The sequence below is a fragment of the Alosa alosa genome, chromosome 5, assembly GCF_017589495.1.
Source record: "Alosa alosa isolate M-15738 ecotype Scorff River chromosome 5, AALO_Geno_1.1, whole genome shotgun sequence".
In the NCBI taxonomy this organism is placed as follows: Eukaryota; Metazoa; Chordata; class Actinopteri; order Clupeiformes; family Clupeidae; genus Alosa; species Alosa alosa.
In genome coordinates, this window is record NC_063193.1 from 12698914 (window position 1) to 12716413 (window position 17500).

Here is a 17500-nt window from a genome sequence, read left to right on the forward strand (position 1 = left end):
ATCGAAACTCTGAAACAGCAGCCGTGAATGACTGGCTGTGCACACTCCCTAGATAAATATGAGAGTGAGCCCCCGGGGTATGAAGTGAAAGCCACTGTTGTCATGGGAATGTGTTATACAGCAGCACATACTTATTAGCAGTAAGTAAGTAAGTAGGGAGGTAATGAGGCAAGGCAGCGGTGCTAAGGGCAAGCTTCCTTTAAACAGTGGGAAGGGATCGGCTTGAGGTTGGCTTAGTACAGTGGTAAGTGGACATAGTGTGGTCTGCAAGCTATCCCTAGTGGCTCCGAGTCACATAGATGGTTTGTTTGCAATTTTGACCCAACTCCTATGTAAATCCAAACAGTATTATTTGAATTGTCTGTATAATAGTCCTGACAGACTTCAACAAGCTGAAAGTTTTATGACTCTATGTAGCTACACCAGTTTACACGTACTACATAACTAGCATCCAACTGTCAAGACAGCATTAGTTAAAAAAATCGAATCCTCTGACATAACAATCACTTGCTTCAAGTCTTCATGTTTCAGTGAGTATTATGTAATATACTGTTGAAGTAGGCCTACTGTTTTTTTTTTTTTCAGGATATCTAGGGAGTTAGGTGGTGAGAAGTGGTCTTTGGTCTGAAAACGTTTAAGAAACATTGACCTAATAGAAGAAGGGTTCAGGGTGGAAGGCAAATGATGCAATCAAGAGGCAAGTAGATCATTTATGCAGGCAAGAGCCAAGCTCGTAAATTCGTCCGTAATGATATGGTAATAAATACTCCATTTGCTGGTGGGAGCCTGATGACTGATGATCCCATATTCGACTCACTCAGTTTCTGCCTGACCTACTTCGGCCCAAAGCAGAGCAGCAGAGAGATGGAGGGCTCAGAGGGAGTCCCCACACACCTTTGACCGGATCAGAACCCAGGATCGGAATGCATCTGTACCTGACTGGACCGCATCTGATCTGATCAAAAGGAAAAGAAACTGCTCGTCCTGCCGAGCTCAGACCAGATGAACACACAAAATGAAATGAATGTCTTGGTAAGAGTTATGTGTGGTAAGATATACATCATTCTGGTCACAAAAAAAAAAGAATATTGGAGGTAATGCACGTTTTAGAGACACGTTTAGAGACATGTTTTACAGCGGAAACACATTAACAACCTTCGATTGCCTACCAGAGTGTACAAGTGAACGTAAATCAACCTGCTTAAAGTTTTGCTGAGGTATGTAGTGGCTGCTCGTGCGTAGAGGGACATCTCAATGACGCAAAACGGTGAGGCGAGAGATTGAAAAAAACAAATAAACCGCAAAAATTCCACTTAATCCTTCCGCATCCCTCTTGAAGGGAGACTCTCCTAGGACGTAAAAATGAGATTTGCACGTTCCTAAAACATTGGACCGAACATAGAATGAGGGATTTACGGCTTCTCGGATCAGCACCAGCGTGAGCAAAACGCAACACATGGGCCTGAGAGTTGAGGGGGCCAGGTCAGTCTACCTCAAATATAAACAGGTGGGCAAAAGAGAAAAGAGAGGGGGGGACAGAGAGAGGGAGAGAATGAGAGAGAGAGTGAGAGAGAGAGGGAGAGAGGGAGAGAGAGAGAGAGAGAGAGAGAGAGAGAGAGAGAGAGAAATAAGTGTTCCCATAGACGATCGATCAAGCAGGCTGCAAACAGCAACACCAAGACCATGAAGTTGACTTCCGGTGATCATACATATGGCAACTAATCAAATCTTGGGTCCGTATTGAAAATAGCTTTGGATAAAAGCTAAATACAGTACAGTACAGGCATCAAGTCAGATGGTGCAGGAGTAGTGAATCGAGACAGAAAGTGTAGGGATCTGCGGATCATACCAAACTCAAGTACTGCGTAAGGAACCACTGTTTCTGTGTGTGAACCAGTCTAATCCTCACACTGATAAGGGGAAGTGCTGGATCCCTTCACCACCGTGCCACAGTCAGTGGATGTCACGTTTTTCTTCTACTCTGTATCTTTGACTCGGCACTCACTAAGAGGGCTCCTTTTCTGTGTTTATTTGGCTCTCTCTTGCTCTTTATTTCTTTTTTTCTCTCTATTTCTTTCTCGCTCTTTTCCCATCTGTCCTCTGTGCCTGCGCACATAATTCATCCCACTCTTCTTCACTCTGTTTCTCTCCTATCTACCTCTATCGTTTCTCAGAGTAAACACACTAGTCACACTCTTTCTCTCTCTATCTCTCTCTCACTCACTCACTCCTCCTCTGCATACGACATGAGTGTTTTTAAGTATTAAGACTACAAAAACCCAACAGTGTGTGTGTGTGTGTGTGTGTGTGTGTGTATTTTGGAGGGGGTGTTCAAATACCTCCAATTTATGGCCCCAACATATGGTTTCCTTTTTCTGCACAGCAATTTGGGTGTGCATATCCGCTCGAGAAACAAGCTTCAGTGCACCATAACTTTATTTGTTAGTGTAAGTAATTTGAGGAAGAGGACCTACATGCTCATGACGTGAGTCATCTCTCTCTCTCACACCACACATACACACCCACACACACACCCCCACATACACACACACTCCGATGGATGGCTCAGGCTTATAAGAGCCGAAGCCAGCGTGGCCCGAGGCGGGAGAGGTGAGTGACCGCATGCGCCGGCCATCTCATTACGGACACAGTCATCCTTATGTTGTCTTTCCCTTTTCTCTCAGGAAACTTCTGTGTCTATGACACATTACAATCGTATGGTCTTATTATAGACCCCTGCCCACCCCGCCCGAGTGTGGCTTCCCCTCTCAGCTCGTAGATCGACTGCTGCAGTGACGTCACAAGCCGTGAGTGAGTGAGCAAGCCAGTAAGGGCCAGTCAAAATTCATGCACTGATTTAAACTAGGACGTCACTCCCTCACTTTTCACTTGTCTCTACTTTGCCTGAGTTGTGGTCATGTAATATACTTTGAAAATACTTAAAGTAAAAACTTTATACCATTTTATTTTTCTTATATCCTGTCTCTTTTTTTTCTCTGTATGGAATTTCATTAATTTTGGTGTCCTACTGACAACTTCTGCCACCTATTGGTCACTGTCGATGAGGATGGGGTTTTTTTTGGCAGAAAAGCTTCCTTTTTGCAGATGAGCTCTGCCCTGCCAAACCAAAGATTATGGTCTGTTCTGGCACTTGTTCTTTATTACGAATGGCTCGAGAGACGTTTCATGCTCTCTTAAAAGTTGCACTGATGACAAGTAGTCGATCAAGTTTATTGATTTGATGTAGAGGAAGTAGGATCTGATGAACATCTGGACAAACCCATGTGCAGCCCCGCAACTCAAAACAGTTGAGCCACAAAGGGGGGTCCATGGGGAGGCCCAAGGGACTATAATTATTGAAGACAACTCTTTAATGATCAGTGCTACACAGCATGGCACTGATCATTAAAGGGGGGTAGCCTTTATTAGCCAGGACAGTGAAGAGAGGATAGGAAATAGGTAAGAAAGAGAAAGATGGGGAGTGGGTTTGGGGGCCCAAATCTGGATCCCATGGGCACTGAGCCCCTTTGTGGTATAAGACACTGACGCTACCACTGCCAGCAGCATTTCCTTTAACACCAAACACACTTCACAAAGATGGGATAAATAAAATTGCATGTCAAAAAAAAAAATGACGATTTCATAATACAAGCCTCTACAAAATGAGCAGACAATTAATGATTTAGAGCTTTTATGGCTACAGGAACACCTTGTGCTGGATGAAAACAAATGGCATGGCTTTCTTCTGTGGTCTCTTTCATTACTGTACTGGCCAACGTGGACATTTGTGATTAGGTTTACTGGCATTGTCTTGTCTCCGGAAACTATGTTTGTCCTCTAACACACTTCATCTTCCTTCCACTAAAGAGGACTTTAATCAAGGGTGGCCTCAGTGTGTGTGTGTGTATGTGTGTGTGTGTGTGTGTGTGTGTGTGTGTGTGTGTGTGTGTGTGTGTGTGTGTGTGTGTGTGTGTGTGTGGGGATGAAGGCTGCAAGTGTTTCATTGTTGCTGGCCTCAGATGAGAAGATGGATCAAGGCTGGAGCAAATGATCAGAAAGCGGAAGGAGAGGGTGTGTGTGTGTGTGTGTGTGTGTGTGTGGGGAGGAAGGCTGCAAGCGTGTCATTGTTGATATTGAAAGGCACATTCCTACTTTTGTTTACATGTGTGTGTGTGTGTGTGTGCCTGCATGACTATTGCATGTACATTTGTTTGTCTGTGTGGACTGTTTAGATTCACGTTTGTGAGCATGCATGAAAAATAAGAGACATAGGAATGGATGTGTGTGTATGTGTGTGTGTGTGTGTGTGTGTGTGTGTGTGTGTGTGTGCGTGTGCGTGTGTGCATTTATTTGTCTGTGTATACTGTTTATATTGATGCTTGTGTTAACATACATGTGAACAGAGAAGTGGAGTGTGTACTGTAGATGACTTGGTGCATGCACGTGTGTGTCTGTGTGTATGTGCGTGTGTGTGTGTATGTGTCTGTGTGTATGTGTCTGTGTGTGTGTGTGTGTGTCCTTCATTCTCTTCCTGACAGAGGGGGGCCGTCAGTGTGGCTGAGGAGCTGAGCTGAGCTGACCAGTGTGTGTCATCTGCTCAGCAGCTGTGGAAGCCCTGGGACCTCCACACACTCCTCTTCCTCCTGCTGAGCCTCAGACACTAGATGGGACTGTATTATATCCTCTCCTACACACACACACTCTCACACACACACACACACACACACACACACACATATACAGTACATACATACTCAAACGCATGCAAACACACACAAATGGAGCTCTCTTTTTCCATACACCAAGACACGCTCACATCCAGGAACACTAACCACCAAAAACAAAAATGTCTACCAAATGTCTGCAGACTGTGGAAAGGTCACGGGACCAAAATATTCACCACCTGTCTTTGAACCCACAGGCATCCCACAAGCATCACAGCAGGCACATACACTGATACTGTACCTCCTCCCCACTGTCTTCTAGACAATATCAGCATGCTGCCTCAGGTTACCTTCTCAGGTCACAAGAACACATAGGGCTCTCATTTAAATGGCGGGGTAAAGTGCCAAGTCCAAAGTCAAACTAAACCTTATTTAAAAATGAAGCAAAATCCTTTTGCTGATTTAATGCCATGAGCAAGATCCTTAGCACAAACATCAGAGGGTCAGCTGCATGCTCCCACATGCCACACAATAGCTTTGGTTCATGCTAGAGGTCGAACGATATGGGTTTTTCTATGGCCGATGCGATCTTTAGAAATCAGGGTCAGCCGATGGCCGATTTTTTTTTCGTTGTTTATTCCCTTTATTTGCATGATGATACTTTTTTTTTTTTTGTTGTTTATTCCCTTTATTTGCATGATGACCAGTAGGAACGGCTGAAGTGCCTTGAGGGGCACCTAACCCCTTACTGCTCCCCGAGTGCCGCTGTAGCAGGCAGCTCACTGCGTCGGGATTAGTGTGTGCTTCCTCACTATGTGTTCACTGTGTGCTGAGTGTGTTTCACTAATTCACGGATTGGAATAAATGCAGAGACCAAATTTATATTATACTTATACTATACATTGTTGTACTCTTCCAAAAGTGGCTTCTGGCTGGAGTCTACTGGTAATTTAACTGACACAAAGGTCAGTATGCATCACATGTGGTCCACAGCAACAATAACACTGGGCTGCCCACAGATGCACCTGCCTGTAATCAGCTTAATATACTTGAATAGCGGCCAATGCCGATAACGTAAAACATGTCACAAATTGGACGACCGATTAATCGATCTACCTCGAGTTCATCCATGGGACACTTTGCTCATTGAGTGACTTTGCACTGCGCATATTTAAATGAGTCCACTGAGACAAACATGTTTTGTGCCTTTAATCTGACAGGACAGTGAAGGGATGGGTTGGGATGGGATCGGGATATGCCCTGGGTCGGACTCAAAGCCGGGTTCCCTGAGGGAGCTTAGACCCGAATGTGGTACGGACACTGTAGCCATATGTGCCACATCACCCCCAATGTTCTCTGAGCTACACTGAGGCATCTTTGGGGCTGGCGACAGACGTGGGTGAAAAGCTTGGCGTGGATCATACATGACGTGACTCAAGTTGGTTTGCTGCTGTTGAACATCAAAAGCTAAGTTTAGCCCTCATGGGGCTGCTTCAGCAGCAGGGCTGTGGGGCTCCACTGCTCCGAGCAGATGGTGAGGGTCAGGTCCTTTTGTCTTTTTCCTTCTGTGGGTCTTTAGGGCAGTCAATTACCATCTCCTCGTTTTGCTCAAGGTTTCCTTCAGTGCACAGTGTGTGCACTGCACACATGGAGGACGAGGCTCAGATATGCTGTCCCCGTGAGATGGTGGGAACATGTGACCTTGGCTGTACCATCATTACATCACCACTGACTTATTTACACTAGTCTCAGAAGAGTGGCTCAGTCTATGGGAAACATAAGACAGACCTTTATGGTTTCACTCATATGGGTTCAATACATCTGGGGGGCAGGAGGTATTCGTTATTTATTTATATAGGTTGCAAACTGCCAATTTTGGTTAATATGTAATTGTGTAGTGTGTGTTAATGTGTGTGTGTGTATTTTGTGTGTGTGTGTGTGTGTGTGTGTGTGTGTGTGTGTGTGTGTGTGTGTGTGTGTGTGTGTGTGTGTGTGTGTGTGTGTGTGTGTGTCGATGAGTGCTTTGTATCTTGCTGGAGGGAACTGGCCCCATGGAGGCAAGGATCAGAGGCTTTCTTGTGATTCACAGGACTATTTTAAACCACCACCAATAAACGTTCAACAACACAGGAATCATGCGGAAGGGGAGATGAGGAAAAAGAGGAGAGGGGGGGGGCAGCTCGTAACACTTTATTCTGTGCTACTCCTCTTCCTCTTCTCTCCATGCTCACTGGGCCGATAATTTTATGAAAACGACTGAGGCCAAAAAAAAGAAAGAAAGGAAAAAGCGAGTAGTTTCAAATTTACTATGGTGATAAGCGGCGCCTTCTGGTAAATTCCGCCCTGAACCATGACGATACAGGCCATTAAGATGTCTGTCAGTGGCCGAGCAGGTCTGGACCCTCAGAACTCACATCTGCAGATGGTCATAGGGCAGGGGTGTGAGGGAGGAAGAAAGGGAGGTGAAGACAGAAGAGAAGTGCAAGGGAAGAGAGGGATATACTTCATTAAAAAATGTTTGATAAAAAGATGACACTACTGAGCAATGGACTTAAGTATGTGAACCCCATAAATTCAACAGGACCAAAAGAATGGCAAGGATGAAAAACAAGGGGGCTGGGAGAAAAAGAGAGAACTGAAAAATACTGTACACAAAAAAAGAAAGGAAGAAAGGGGCCAGAATCAGACAAGAGAAAATAAGATAAATATATGGAGAGAGACTATGAAAAACAGGAGGTCGGACAGACCACAAGCCACAGAAAATGGAAGAGAAAGAATATTGCAACAGATGATATCATCAAAGAAAAACAAAGGAGAGAAGGTTGGCGAGCCAACGGGGATCAACACGGTGTGGTAAAGTGAGGGACTGGTTAGGGGCCTGTTTCCTAAAGTTTCAAACAAGTCTCAAAAAGATCATGAGACCTTGATCGCGTTTTAGGGAATCATCTAGGAAGGTGATGTGAGAGAAGAGGAAATGGAGAAAGCATGTTTGATTGCTCATCTTCGTCTTCCTGTCTCTGATGGAGGCGCTGATGACTCAACCACAGACTGCCGCTACCAGGTTGGTTTAGGCATTTGTTTCGGCTTACTCACTTTTACGAGGCATGAACGTGATATGCTCTCTTTCTCCTCTCCTCTTCTCTCCCTGTATCTTTTTTCAAGAAAAAAAAACATGGCAGGGTGCAGAGAAGGCCTGCTGCTTCCTATGTTTCTGGTTCCTAGTATTCTCGGCCCCGTCTACTATCCCCCCCCCCCCCCCCTTCTCTTCTTTACCTTTACCACGGTAAAAAAACATGTTGATGGCCTGACTCCTGCTCTTCACAGTTGAACTCCAGTCAAAGCAAATCTTCTTTGAAGTCGACTAACACGAACCAGATTCCGCCAAGCAGCTGAGCATTTAGAGACATCTCTGCCTCGGGAGACGGCACATGCGGCGCACATACGCGCAAGCGCGCACACACACACACACACACACACACACACACACACACGCACAGTATACTATTGATGCAATACTGAGGCAGAGGCGTAGAGCTTTTAGAATCTCTGCAGGGCAAAGTTATTGTTCTCAGTACCCCTGCTGCTCTTCTGTGAGACTAAACATTAGCCTAATTAATAGTGACCTTTCCTTAGATACAACCAGAATCATTCCACTGGAACCAAAGTTTTAAAAAAGAAAACCATCTTAGCTCTCCAGTTTTCACCATCACACTATGTCAGCAGCAGATGGATAACATTATAGAGAAAGACAGACAAATGGATATAATTCTATAAATGTGACTACATCTTTCATCAGCTTAATCCTTAGTGGCTAAAGACACTTTTTAGAGAGAGAAGGACCTCTGGCATGAAGGGATTTTGGCATGGGAGCTCTACAGACAGCCACAAAGAGAGCATCAAAAACATAGCAGAGAAGAGAAGCGAAGGTGAAAGGCAAAACAAACAAACACACAGAACACACTGTTGATCTCCTCAGCAAAACATAATGACAATTTACAAATGATTCCAGTCGAGCTCCGTGTGCCTCCCCCTCTGGGAGAGAACTGCTTCCTCCGCAAATCCATTATCGTTAAAGAAAACCACATTACGCTCACATTTTGGAATAATACGAACCATACTTGGCCCAGAAAGCCTTTCAGCACAGTGGTTTCCCCGGCATGAACGTTCTCAGATATTCTGTCTCTGATGACTGTGAGAGGGTCTTCTGCTACAGGCCCACACTGATGTAAACCTACAGTACATGCAAAACAGTGATGTAAACATACAGTATGCAAAACAGGGAAAACACACACAGGCCGCACTCGTGGACCCAAACACACACACTTTCTCTCTCGCAGACATACACACATGCACAGTTAGAAAAAAGAGAGAGATAGAGAGAGAGAGAGAGAGAGAGAGAGAGAGAGAGAGAGAGATGCTAGTGCAGTTTTATCTGACCACAGTTGAAACACTAGCGGGGCAGATACTCTTATTATGACTGCTACTTCATCGGCTGTCATCACACATACCACGCCATCCAAACTGCGTCTAGACCGCTGGTCTCTCCTCATGTCTGACATCGCTGTCATCGGAGAGGCCAGACGCGCTCGCAGACACCACTACAGTAACGCAAGCCGACAGGGTCCTCTCACCTCACATCACGACCCAAGCCTGCACGCTGCAATCAATAGCAGAATCCACAACAGCAACGACATTCATCAAATAGCCATATCTAAATGAATAGCCAAAAGCCATGCAAAGAATGTCATATAAATGTGCATTGCCATATTATCCTACATAGTGAATAGGACATGCGATCACACCTATACAATATATATGTTGCCCTGCTGTATAACTTACTGAAATACTGTCCAGTACCACAAATGGTAATAGCAAATTTCTATACCTGGGACCAACTTATATACTACACTGAGCTCAATCGGACCAGTGCCACTATCTCTGCCCTCCCTCAACCCTGTGCCAATGCCCTTGCCAGTGTAAACACTCACAAGGTGGTGAGCTGGAAGCTGGCATGGCAGCTGAGGCACGGCTCTGGCACGAGGGCGTTGGGGCTGGCAGGACGGGCCGAGCCATGACGGCCGGGCGTGTAAGTTAGACAAATAGAGAGGGGGCAGGAGGGGGATGGGTGGGTCTCAGTAAACTGTCGACGCGTTGAGCGGTTGACGGGTTTAAGGGTTGTGGGTTGTGGCTTGGAGGAGGGGTGTGTGTGTGTGTGTGTGTGTGCGCGCGCAAACGTGTGTGTATACTGTATGTGTGTGTGTGTGTGTGTTGTGGTTTTTCGGGGCAGCCAGACAGTACACACGCTGTGTCCGATGCGTCTGTTGGACATTCCCCCAGGCTCGCGTCAGCGTGCTATTTGTGCCCCATTTACAGAGGAGCTAAAGTCGGAGCTGCAACGTTCTGCTCTGCCCTGCTCTGCTCTACGCCACGGCACGCTGCCCCGCGGTGGACCAGTGACACCGGAGATCCCTCCTCCCAGGAGCACCCGTCTCGGCGTGTTTAGACGCGTTTGTCGTGCCTCGCGTGCCCGTCGGCTGACGCAAATACGAGACGGACAAGAAGAGAGTTATTACAGCTGGTGACGCCAACCACTCTCACTGAGGTTTTGCCCAGGGTGAGGTTTTGCCCAGGGTGAGGTTTTGCCCAGAGTGAGGATTTGCCCAGGGTGAGGTTTTGCCCAGGGTGAGGATTTGCCCAGGGTGAGGATTTGCCCAGGGTGAGGTTTTGCCCAGGGTGAGGATTTGCCCAGAGTGAGGGCTGAAGTCAGGTGCTGAGCAGAGAAACACTCAGGTGAGCGCAGTCTTCAAAACAAAATCCACCAGGGGATCAGTGTGCACATAAACACATAAAGGACCCTTGTTTAACTAAAGCCAATTGAATAACTAGGCCAAATCTATTTGCTAATTTAATGCCATCAGCATGATCCTAAGCACAATGCTCAATGCATGCCACACGACAGCTTAGTTCATGCAGGAAACACTTTGCTCATTGCCTGACTTTTGCAATTCATTATTGTACACCATGAATTAAATGATTTGTCAATGTTCCACTCCATTTTAGTAGGCCCTACTAGTAGTAGGTCTACTTACACAAAACATGAATGTGCTAGTGAGTGCTATGAGGTAAAACATTCAGACACCAGGTCAAGTGACTCGTGAAAAGACGTTGTTGGGAAAACTTCTATTACTAAAAGAATGGCGTAGAACGCACACCAGCAACTGATAACCAGTGCCTGACAAGCATTAGAGATCTGATTTCCGACACACTAAACGAGAAACACATTGAAACGCTCGGCCTGACGCAGACCAAAACCGATGTTACGCAATATCACCCCTGCAGTACACAATGTCTCAGGTTCAAGTGCGAGTGCAGTCTTTGGAAATGTTTTACATTGGCAACAGACTGTTATCCCTAAGAAACAACTACCTAAGATACATTTAAAGCCAAGTGATTGTTTGATGTGTTCTTAAGGTAACAAAATCACCCGGAAAACATTTAACCACGATAGCTCTGGAAGTTCTCCTAAAGCACATTGACATTTTACACATTGACATTGTATGTGGTTTGATTCTCATACATTTTGGAAGTATCTTTTATAACTTGTTCTATTACAATCACAATGCAATAGGAAATGTATCTGTATCTACTTCTTGTGTTCAAGAAAAGCATCGGCTTTCTTCCCTTCTCTCTCTCCTCTCTGAAAAATGAATGAGGGATGAGCTGTAGCCTACTTCCTCTAAGGAAGCTCCCAGCTGCACATTGTTGTGTGGTGTTCCTGCAACGGAAGCACTCTACACACTGTCCCATATGTGCCATAAAATTCTCTTCTTCAGACCAAGGATGGAGAAGAATCCTCCTCTACCCCAATGCACACACACGTACATGAACGAATGCACGCATGCACGCACACACGCACGAGCGCCACACACACACACACACACACACACACACACACACACACACACACACACACACACACACACACACACACACATATTTACAGACTAATCACACAGAGTACACACAAACAAACAAACACATACACAAACAGGAAGTGGAGTTAAATATGTATGATCCTGCTTATGCAGACGAGAGGGGTTGTAGCACTGAGTCAGACACGGAGCCCTGCCTGTGACCTGCCCCCAAATCCCCTTTCCACTGAGCTGGCCTGCCCCTGGCAAGAGTGCCTGGCCTCAGCGTAAGCCTCCTGTGCCCCCAGCGGGCAAGGCGGGCAATGAGGGGGAGGATGCCACGCTCCAGAGGACACGCTTGACATCAGTTTGTCATCATGGATTGGTTGCAGGAATTTGACTGCTGTGTGAGGAACCATTTGTAATACAGTTTTATAAGTGAGGCAGCGGAAGAATCATTCCAACTACTGGATATTTAAGTGGAATTACAGGGGTTCCTTTTATTCAATTACTTTAGTCAGTTAACTCGCTGAGTGAAGAGTGAAGACAGGTTGTGAAATTTTTCACCAGAGTTACTGGAAGCGATAAAGCGCTTCACTCAAACCACATGTCCATGAATACCACATATCATATAAAAGACAGATTCTCTTCTTGGCTTGAGGTTTGAACAGAGGAACCCAAAACGTTGAATGAAGCTTTTACATATGAACTACTACACAAACCTCACTCAAGAAAATGAGAAAGGCAAGACAACCATTGCACTATCACCATGACACTCATTCACACAGAGCACCTTACCTTACCTTACTATGCACAGAGAATCACAGGCTCAGTCCCTGCCTCAGTCATTGCAAGCGCCTCTGATTGATTAATCACCACTATGTGGATACTGTTTTTAGAATTGATTTAGATTAAGTGTTAGTTAGTATAATTTGTATTTTAGTATATTCTTTATCTTCTACTGTCCTTATTGCTTAGTTGTGTTTTTATATTATATACTTTAATTACTTTTTCTGCTGTTAAAGAATGTGTATGTGTTGTCTGTATGCTGCTGAGACCTTGAATTTCCCCTGGGGATCAATAAAGTATCTATCGATCTATCTATCTATCTATCTATCTAACTTGTAACAGGGATCCATTATGAAGACTATGGGTAATAGCTGTATGATACAACAGCTAGTTCTGTCCAACTACTGTAGTTGCAGATTGTGTCTACGAACAGATCACAGCCTTGATGTTATTCATGATAACATGAACACAGTCGGTCTTAAATTATATCGTATTGCTTAATTATAACAGTCAGTGGAGTGATCTGGTCTCATTTCCCCATGTAACAAGAGCAATTTACACTGAGTAAACTAAACTACTAACCGGCGTCTCTGAACAGCTTCAACTTCTGCATCAAATAAGACAAATGTCAACGTGGCTAATGTGTTTTTGCTACAGCTACCTCTAACCCCTAGGATGGTTTTCCTTTCATCAGGTAGCGAAGCGCAGAAGTAAGGAATACCACCATTCCCGGGAGAGTGAGATGGGAGCGGCAGATGGCAGCACGGTGCGCTATAAATCAGCTCCACCACAACAGAGCCGCCACGTGACAAAAAGCCCCATGCCCAGAGAAGCACTCTTAGAGTCAGTCCAGTCCAGCACTGTCCTGCACTCCAGACCCCACACACAGCACCTTTCTCTTCCCTCTCTCTTCCCTCTCCTCTCACTCTCTCTTTCCTCTCCTCTCTCTCTCTCTTTCTCTTTCCTCTTACTCACTTTCTCTTCCCTCTCCTCTCTCACTCACTCACTCTCTCTTCCCACTCCTCTCTCACTCACTCTCTCTTCTCTCTTCCCTCTGACTCTCTCTTTTCCCACTCCTCTCTCACTCACTCTATCTTCTCTCTTCCCCTTTCTCTCTCTCTCTCTCTCTCTCTCTCTCTCTCTCTCCTCTCCTCTCTCTCTCACTCCTCCCTCTCTCTTCTCCCTCTGACTCTCTCTCTCTTCCCACTCCTCTCTCACTCACTCTCTCTTCTCTCTGACTCTCTCTCTCTCTCTTCCCACTCCTCTCTCACTCACTCTATCTTCTCTCTTCCCCTTTGACTCTCTCTCTCTCTTCCCTCTCCTCTCTCTCTCACTCACTCACTCACTCCCTCTCTCTTCTTCCTCCCTGTTGCTTGGGGTCTCCAGGGAGAGAAGGAGGAGGGGGCCCTCACAGGGGCTCTGTGGCTGCTGGGGAGTCACTTGTCAAGATACACAGTACACCTGTCTTGTCCAAGGGCTCGCACAAAAACACATAAATTACTCGGGCCTGGTCCTCGCTCTGAACATTCTCGTAAATACAGCCCTCGAGACGCGCCACACACACCCCAGCGCTGGAGATTTATGTCCCTCCCAAAGCTCTCTGTTCAGTGTGTCGGCATGCCTCCCGTGATGGCCCTCTCCACCACCCCACATTGCACCACACCTCCACACGCTCCTCTTCCACCGTCTCTCAAACACATTCACACACACACACACACACACACACACACACACACACACACACACACACACACACACACACACACACACACACACCATCCCCTACCGATCCAGCATCCCACCGACTTTAGGAAAACTGTTTTTGGACCGAAACGGGCCTCTTGGGGCAAGAGAGTTGGACAAGAGGCACTCGTCCAGAACAGAAGGCCCCTGCTCTGGGTCTCCCGGCGAAGCTCAGGTGCACCTGAGAGTGTGGGCTAGCTTGGAGCAGCAGCAACAGCAGCAGCAGCTATGTCGGCGGCTTCCCACCACATCTAATACGAATATCAGACGCGCGGAGACAAACGGCCCTCGCTTCGAAAGGCAAGATGGTGTTTCGATTATGCCGTGAGAGAGCAAGACACAGAAAGAAAGAAAGAAAGAAAGAAAGAAAGAAAGAAAGAAAGAAGAAAGACACTTTTCCCAAAGGTGCAATCTGGTTAAAGGATAACCACACTCTGGCCTGTAATCCAAACTGATCTCTGAGGTGAAGAAGTCCACCGCTAAAATACTACAGATCCCCCATTGAACCTCCTGGCCCCCTCGGCCAAACCCCAGTCCATCTCGGCCAGCCAAAACTAACACCTCACCTATCTGTCTAGAACACGAGGCCTAAACCTAATAAAGACAAAATATAAAGCCTGGTGGATATTAAAAATGACACACCTTTCTTCGTTGGCCATATCAAATACACAGTCTGCACTACCCGCAGTTAGAATATCAACTTAGATATCTGAAGAGACAAGGAGGACTGTATAATGTGCTTCTAACCTTACATGTGCAAGTAGTACATTAAAGCATGTTAAAACAATAGCACTGTCCTCAGTCTCCAGGTTGATGAACCGGACAGAACATCACACCAAAAACACAACATTAAGACTTGTTACAAAACACGACAACAATATCAAAGAGCAGAACTGGCCATTAAAAATCGATTTTCAGCAGACAAAATAGATAGCGTTGTTCCCCTAGGCCTTGTCTGCTGAAACTTTATAACATTTGCTCTTGAAAACAGCAAATTGTTTTTCCTTATAGCAAATCTGTTTTGATTTTGCACAAAGAGGTGATATGAGTTATGGAGTGTGTGTGTGTGTGTGTGTGTGTGTGTGTGTGTGTGTGTCTGCATGTGTGATTATGTGTGTGTGTGTGTGTGTGTGTGTGTGTGTGTGATAGTGTGTGTGTGTCTGTGTGTGTGTGTGTGTGTGTTTGTGTGATAGAGAGTGTGTGTGTGTGTGTGTGTGTGTGTGTGTGTGTGTGTGTGTGTGTGTGTGTGTGTGTGTGTGTGTGTGTTTCTGTGTGTGTGTGTGTGTTTGTACTACCCGCAGTTAGAATATCAACTTAGATATCTGAAGAGACAAGGAGGACTGTATAATGTGCTTCTAACCTTACATGTGCAACCAGTAAATTAAAGCATGTTAAAACAATAGCACTGTCCTCAGTCTCCAGGTTGATGATGTGGATTTGATCCACAGATAGAACCGGACAGAACATCACACCAAAAACAGACTTGTTACAGAAAACACGACAACGATATCAAATAGCAGAACTGGCCATTATAAATCAATCAACATGTGCTCTTGAAAACAGCAAATTGTTTGTCCTTATAACACATCTGTTTTGATTTTGCACAAAGCTGTTTGAACAATTTGACAGAGGTGATCTGAGTTATGGTGTGTGTGTGTGTGTGTGTGTGTGTGTCTGCATGTGTGATTATGTGTATGTGTTTGTGTGATAGTGTGTGTGTGTGTGTGTGTGTGTGTGTGTGTGTGTTTGTGTGTGTGTGTGTGTGTGATAGTGTGATGTGTGTGTGTGTGTGTGTGTGTGTGTGTGTGTGTGTGTGTGTTTGTGTGTGTGTGTGTGTGTTTGTGTGATAGAGAGTGTGTGTGTGTCAAGTACTCCTTGAGCAACTTTAAAGTATTACCTCCAAGTTCCTTCACATTCAGTATGGCATTCTGAAACCCCACTGCTTTGATGCTGAAACCTGTAGTGGGAAAGAGAGAGAGAGAGAGAGAGATAGAGAGAAGGAAGAAACGTAAATAGGGTGAAAGTGAATCAATGTTTTGTGTATCTGTGTCTAAACCTGATGAGCAATGGGTCAGATATACTCCAACACTCAGCCTATGGCAAAATCCCATTAGATATCACCTGACGATGTAGACTCTTCCCAAACTGCAATCAGCACTGCAAGGCAAAAACTATCCTTCTATGAAGATGGCAAACATCTCCTTGATGTCATTCCTACTTTTTAAGCTTTCAATGCCTCAACTATCTGCCTCCCGTCTAACCCGAGAAAAAGAAAACAAGAAAAGTAGAGAGGGAAAGAAAGGAGAGAGAGAAAGAAAGAAAGAGAGAGAGAGAGAGATCACACCATATGCCCCTGACATACAGCATATGGCACAGATTAACGGAGCGTCAAAAACACACGGTCTCACCTTCGAAGCCCCACCGTGGCTTTAAAGAATGTTTACAAGTACAGTTTCATAAAGCACTCAGCAGGTGAGAGCACGCAGATCCAGGGCCAGACTCACACGGCCACCAGCACTGACCCAGAGCTGGGCCACACGTGGCCCGCATGTGGTCTGGATCGGCTCCAGGGGAAGTGCCCCGTATCTGATCCTGTGGGCTGAGGAGAGGCTGCTGTGGCTACCACTACCACTGCCGGCACTGCTGGAGGTGGAGGTGGAGGTGTACTGTAGGAGGGCTGGAAGAACTGAGGCCTAGGGCAACAACACTATCTATTTTGTCTGCTGAGTGTGTATGTATGTGAGTGTATGCGAGTGTGTGTGTGTGTGTGTGTGTGTGTGTGTGTGTGTGTGTGTGTGTGTGTGTGTGTTTGAGAACATTGAGTGCATATTTGTCATATACACACACACATTCTGTATATAGAGTACATTGCAGTGTTGATGAACAGACCCCAGTCAGGTCTCTGGAAAAGCCCAGCTATTGACATTTCCAAACAGAGAAGAGGGATGTGTTTTGTCCCCTGGCTGCAGGATGAAGGGCACACAGCTACAGCCAGTCATACACTCACCCATGGGCCCCTACACGCACACACACATACACATGTGAGCACACATGCATGCACACACCAGAGAGAGAGAGAGAGAGAGAGAGAGAGAGAGACAGACAGACAGACAGACAGACAGACACACACACACATAGAGATATGCACAGGCACACGCACCCACACGCGCACACGCACACACACCAGAGAGAGAGAGAGACAGACAGACAGACAGACAGACAGACAGACAGACACACACACACACACACACACATAGAGACACGCACATGCGCACACACACATACACGCACATACACACACATCGCTCTGCTGTGATGAAACCAACAGAACACAGCTTTGGCAAAAAGCAGACATATACACAACACTGGTCCTCTGCCAAAGATAGAGATAGT

The 17500-nt window shown here is 45.8% G+C and overlaps 1 protein-coding gene across 2 annotated transcripts in view; it reads right to left on the minus strand.

The window, feature by feature from the left end:
- Nucleotides 1–17500, minus strand: part of arl15a (ADP-ribosylation factor-like 15a) — a 141065-nt gene that overhangs the window by 79872 nt on the left and 43693 nt on the right. Inside the window, exon 3 of one of the 2 annotated variants that reach the window (XM_048243660.1) lies at nt 16005–16064. The exons of the other annotated variant lie outside the window; for it this stretch is intronic. Coding sequence (XP_048099617.1) covers nt 16005–16064 — 60 coding nt within the window. The remainder of the gene's footprint in view (nt 1–16004; nt 16065–17500) is intronic. 2 annotated transcript variants of the gene reach the window in all.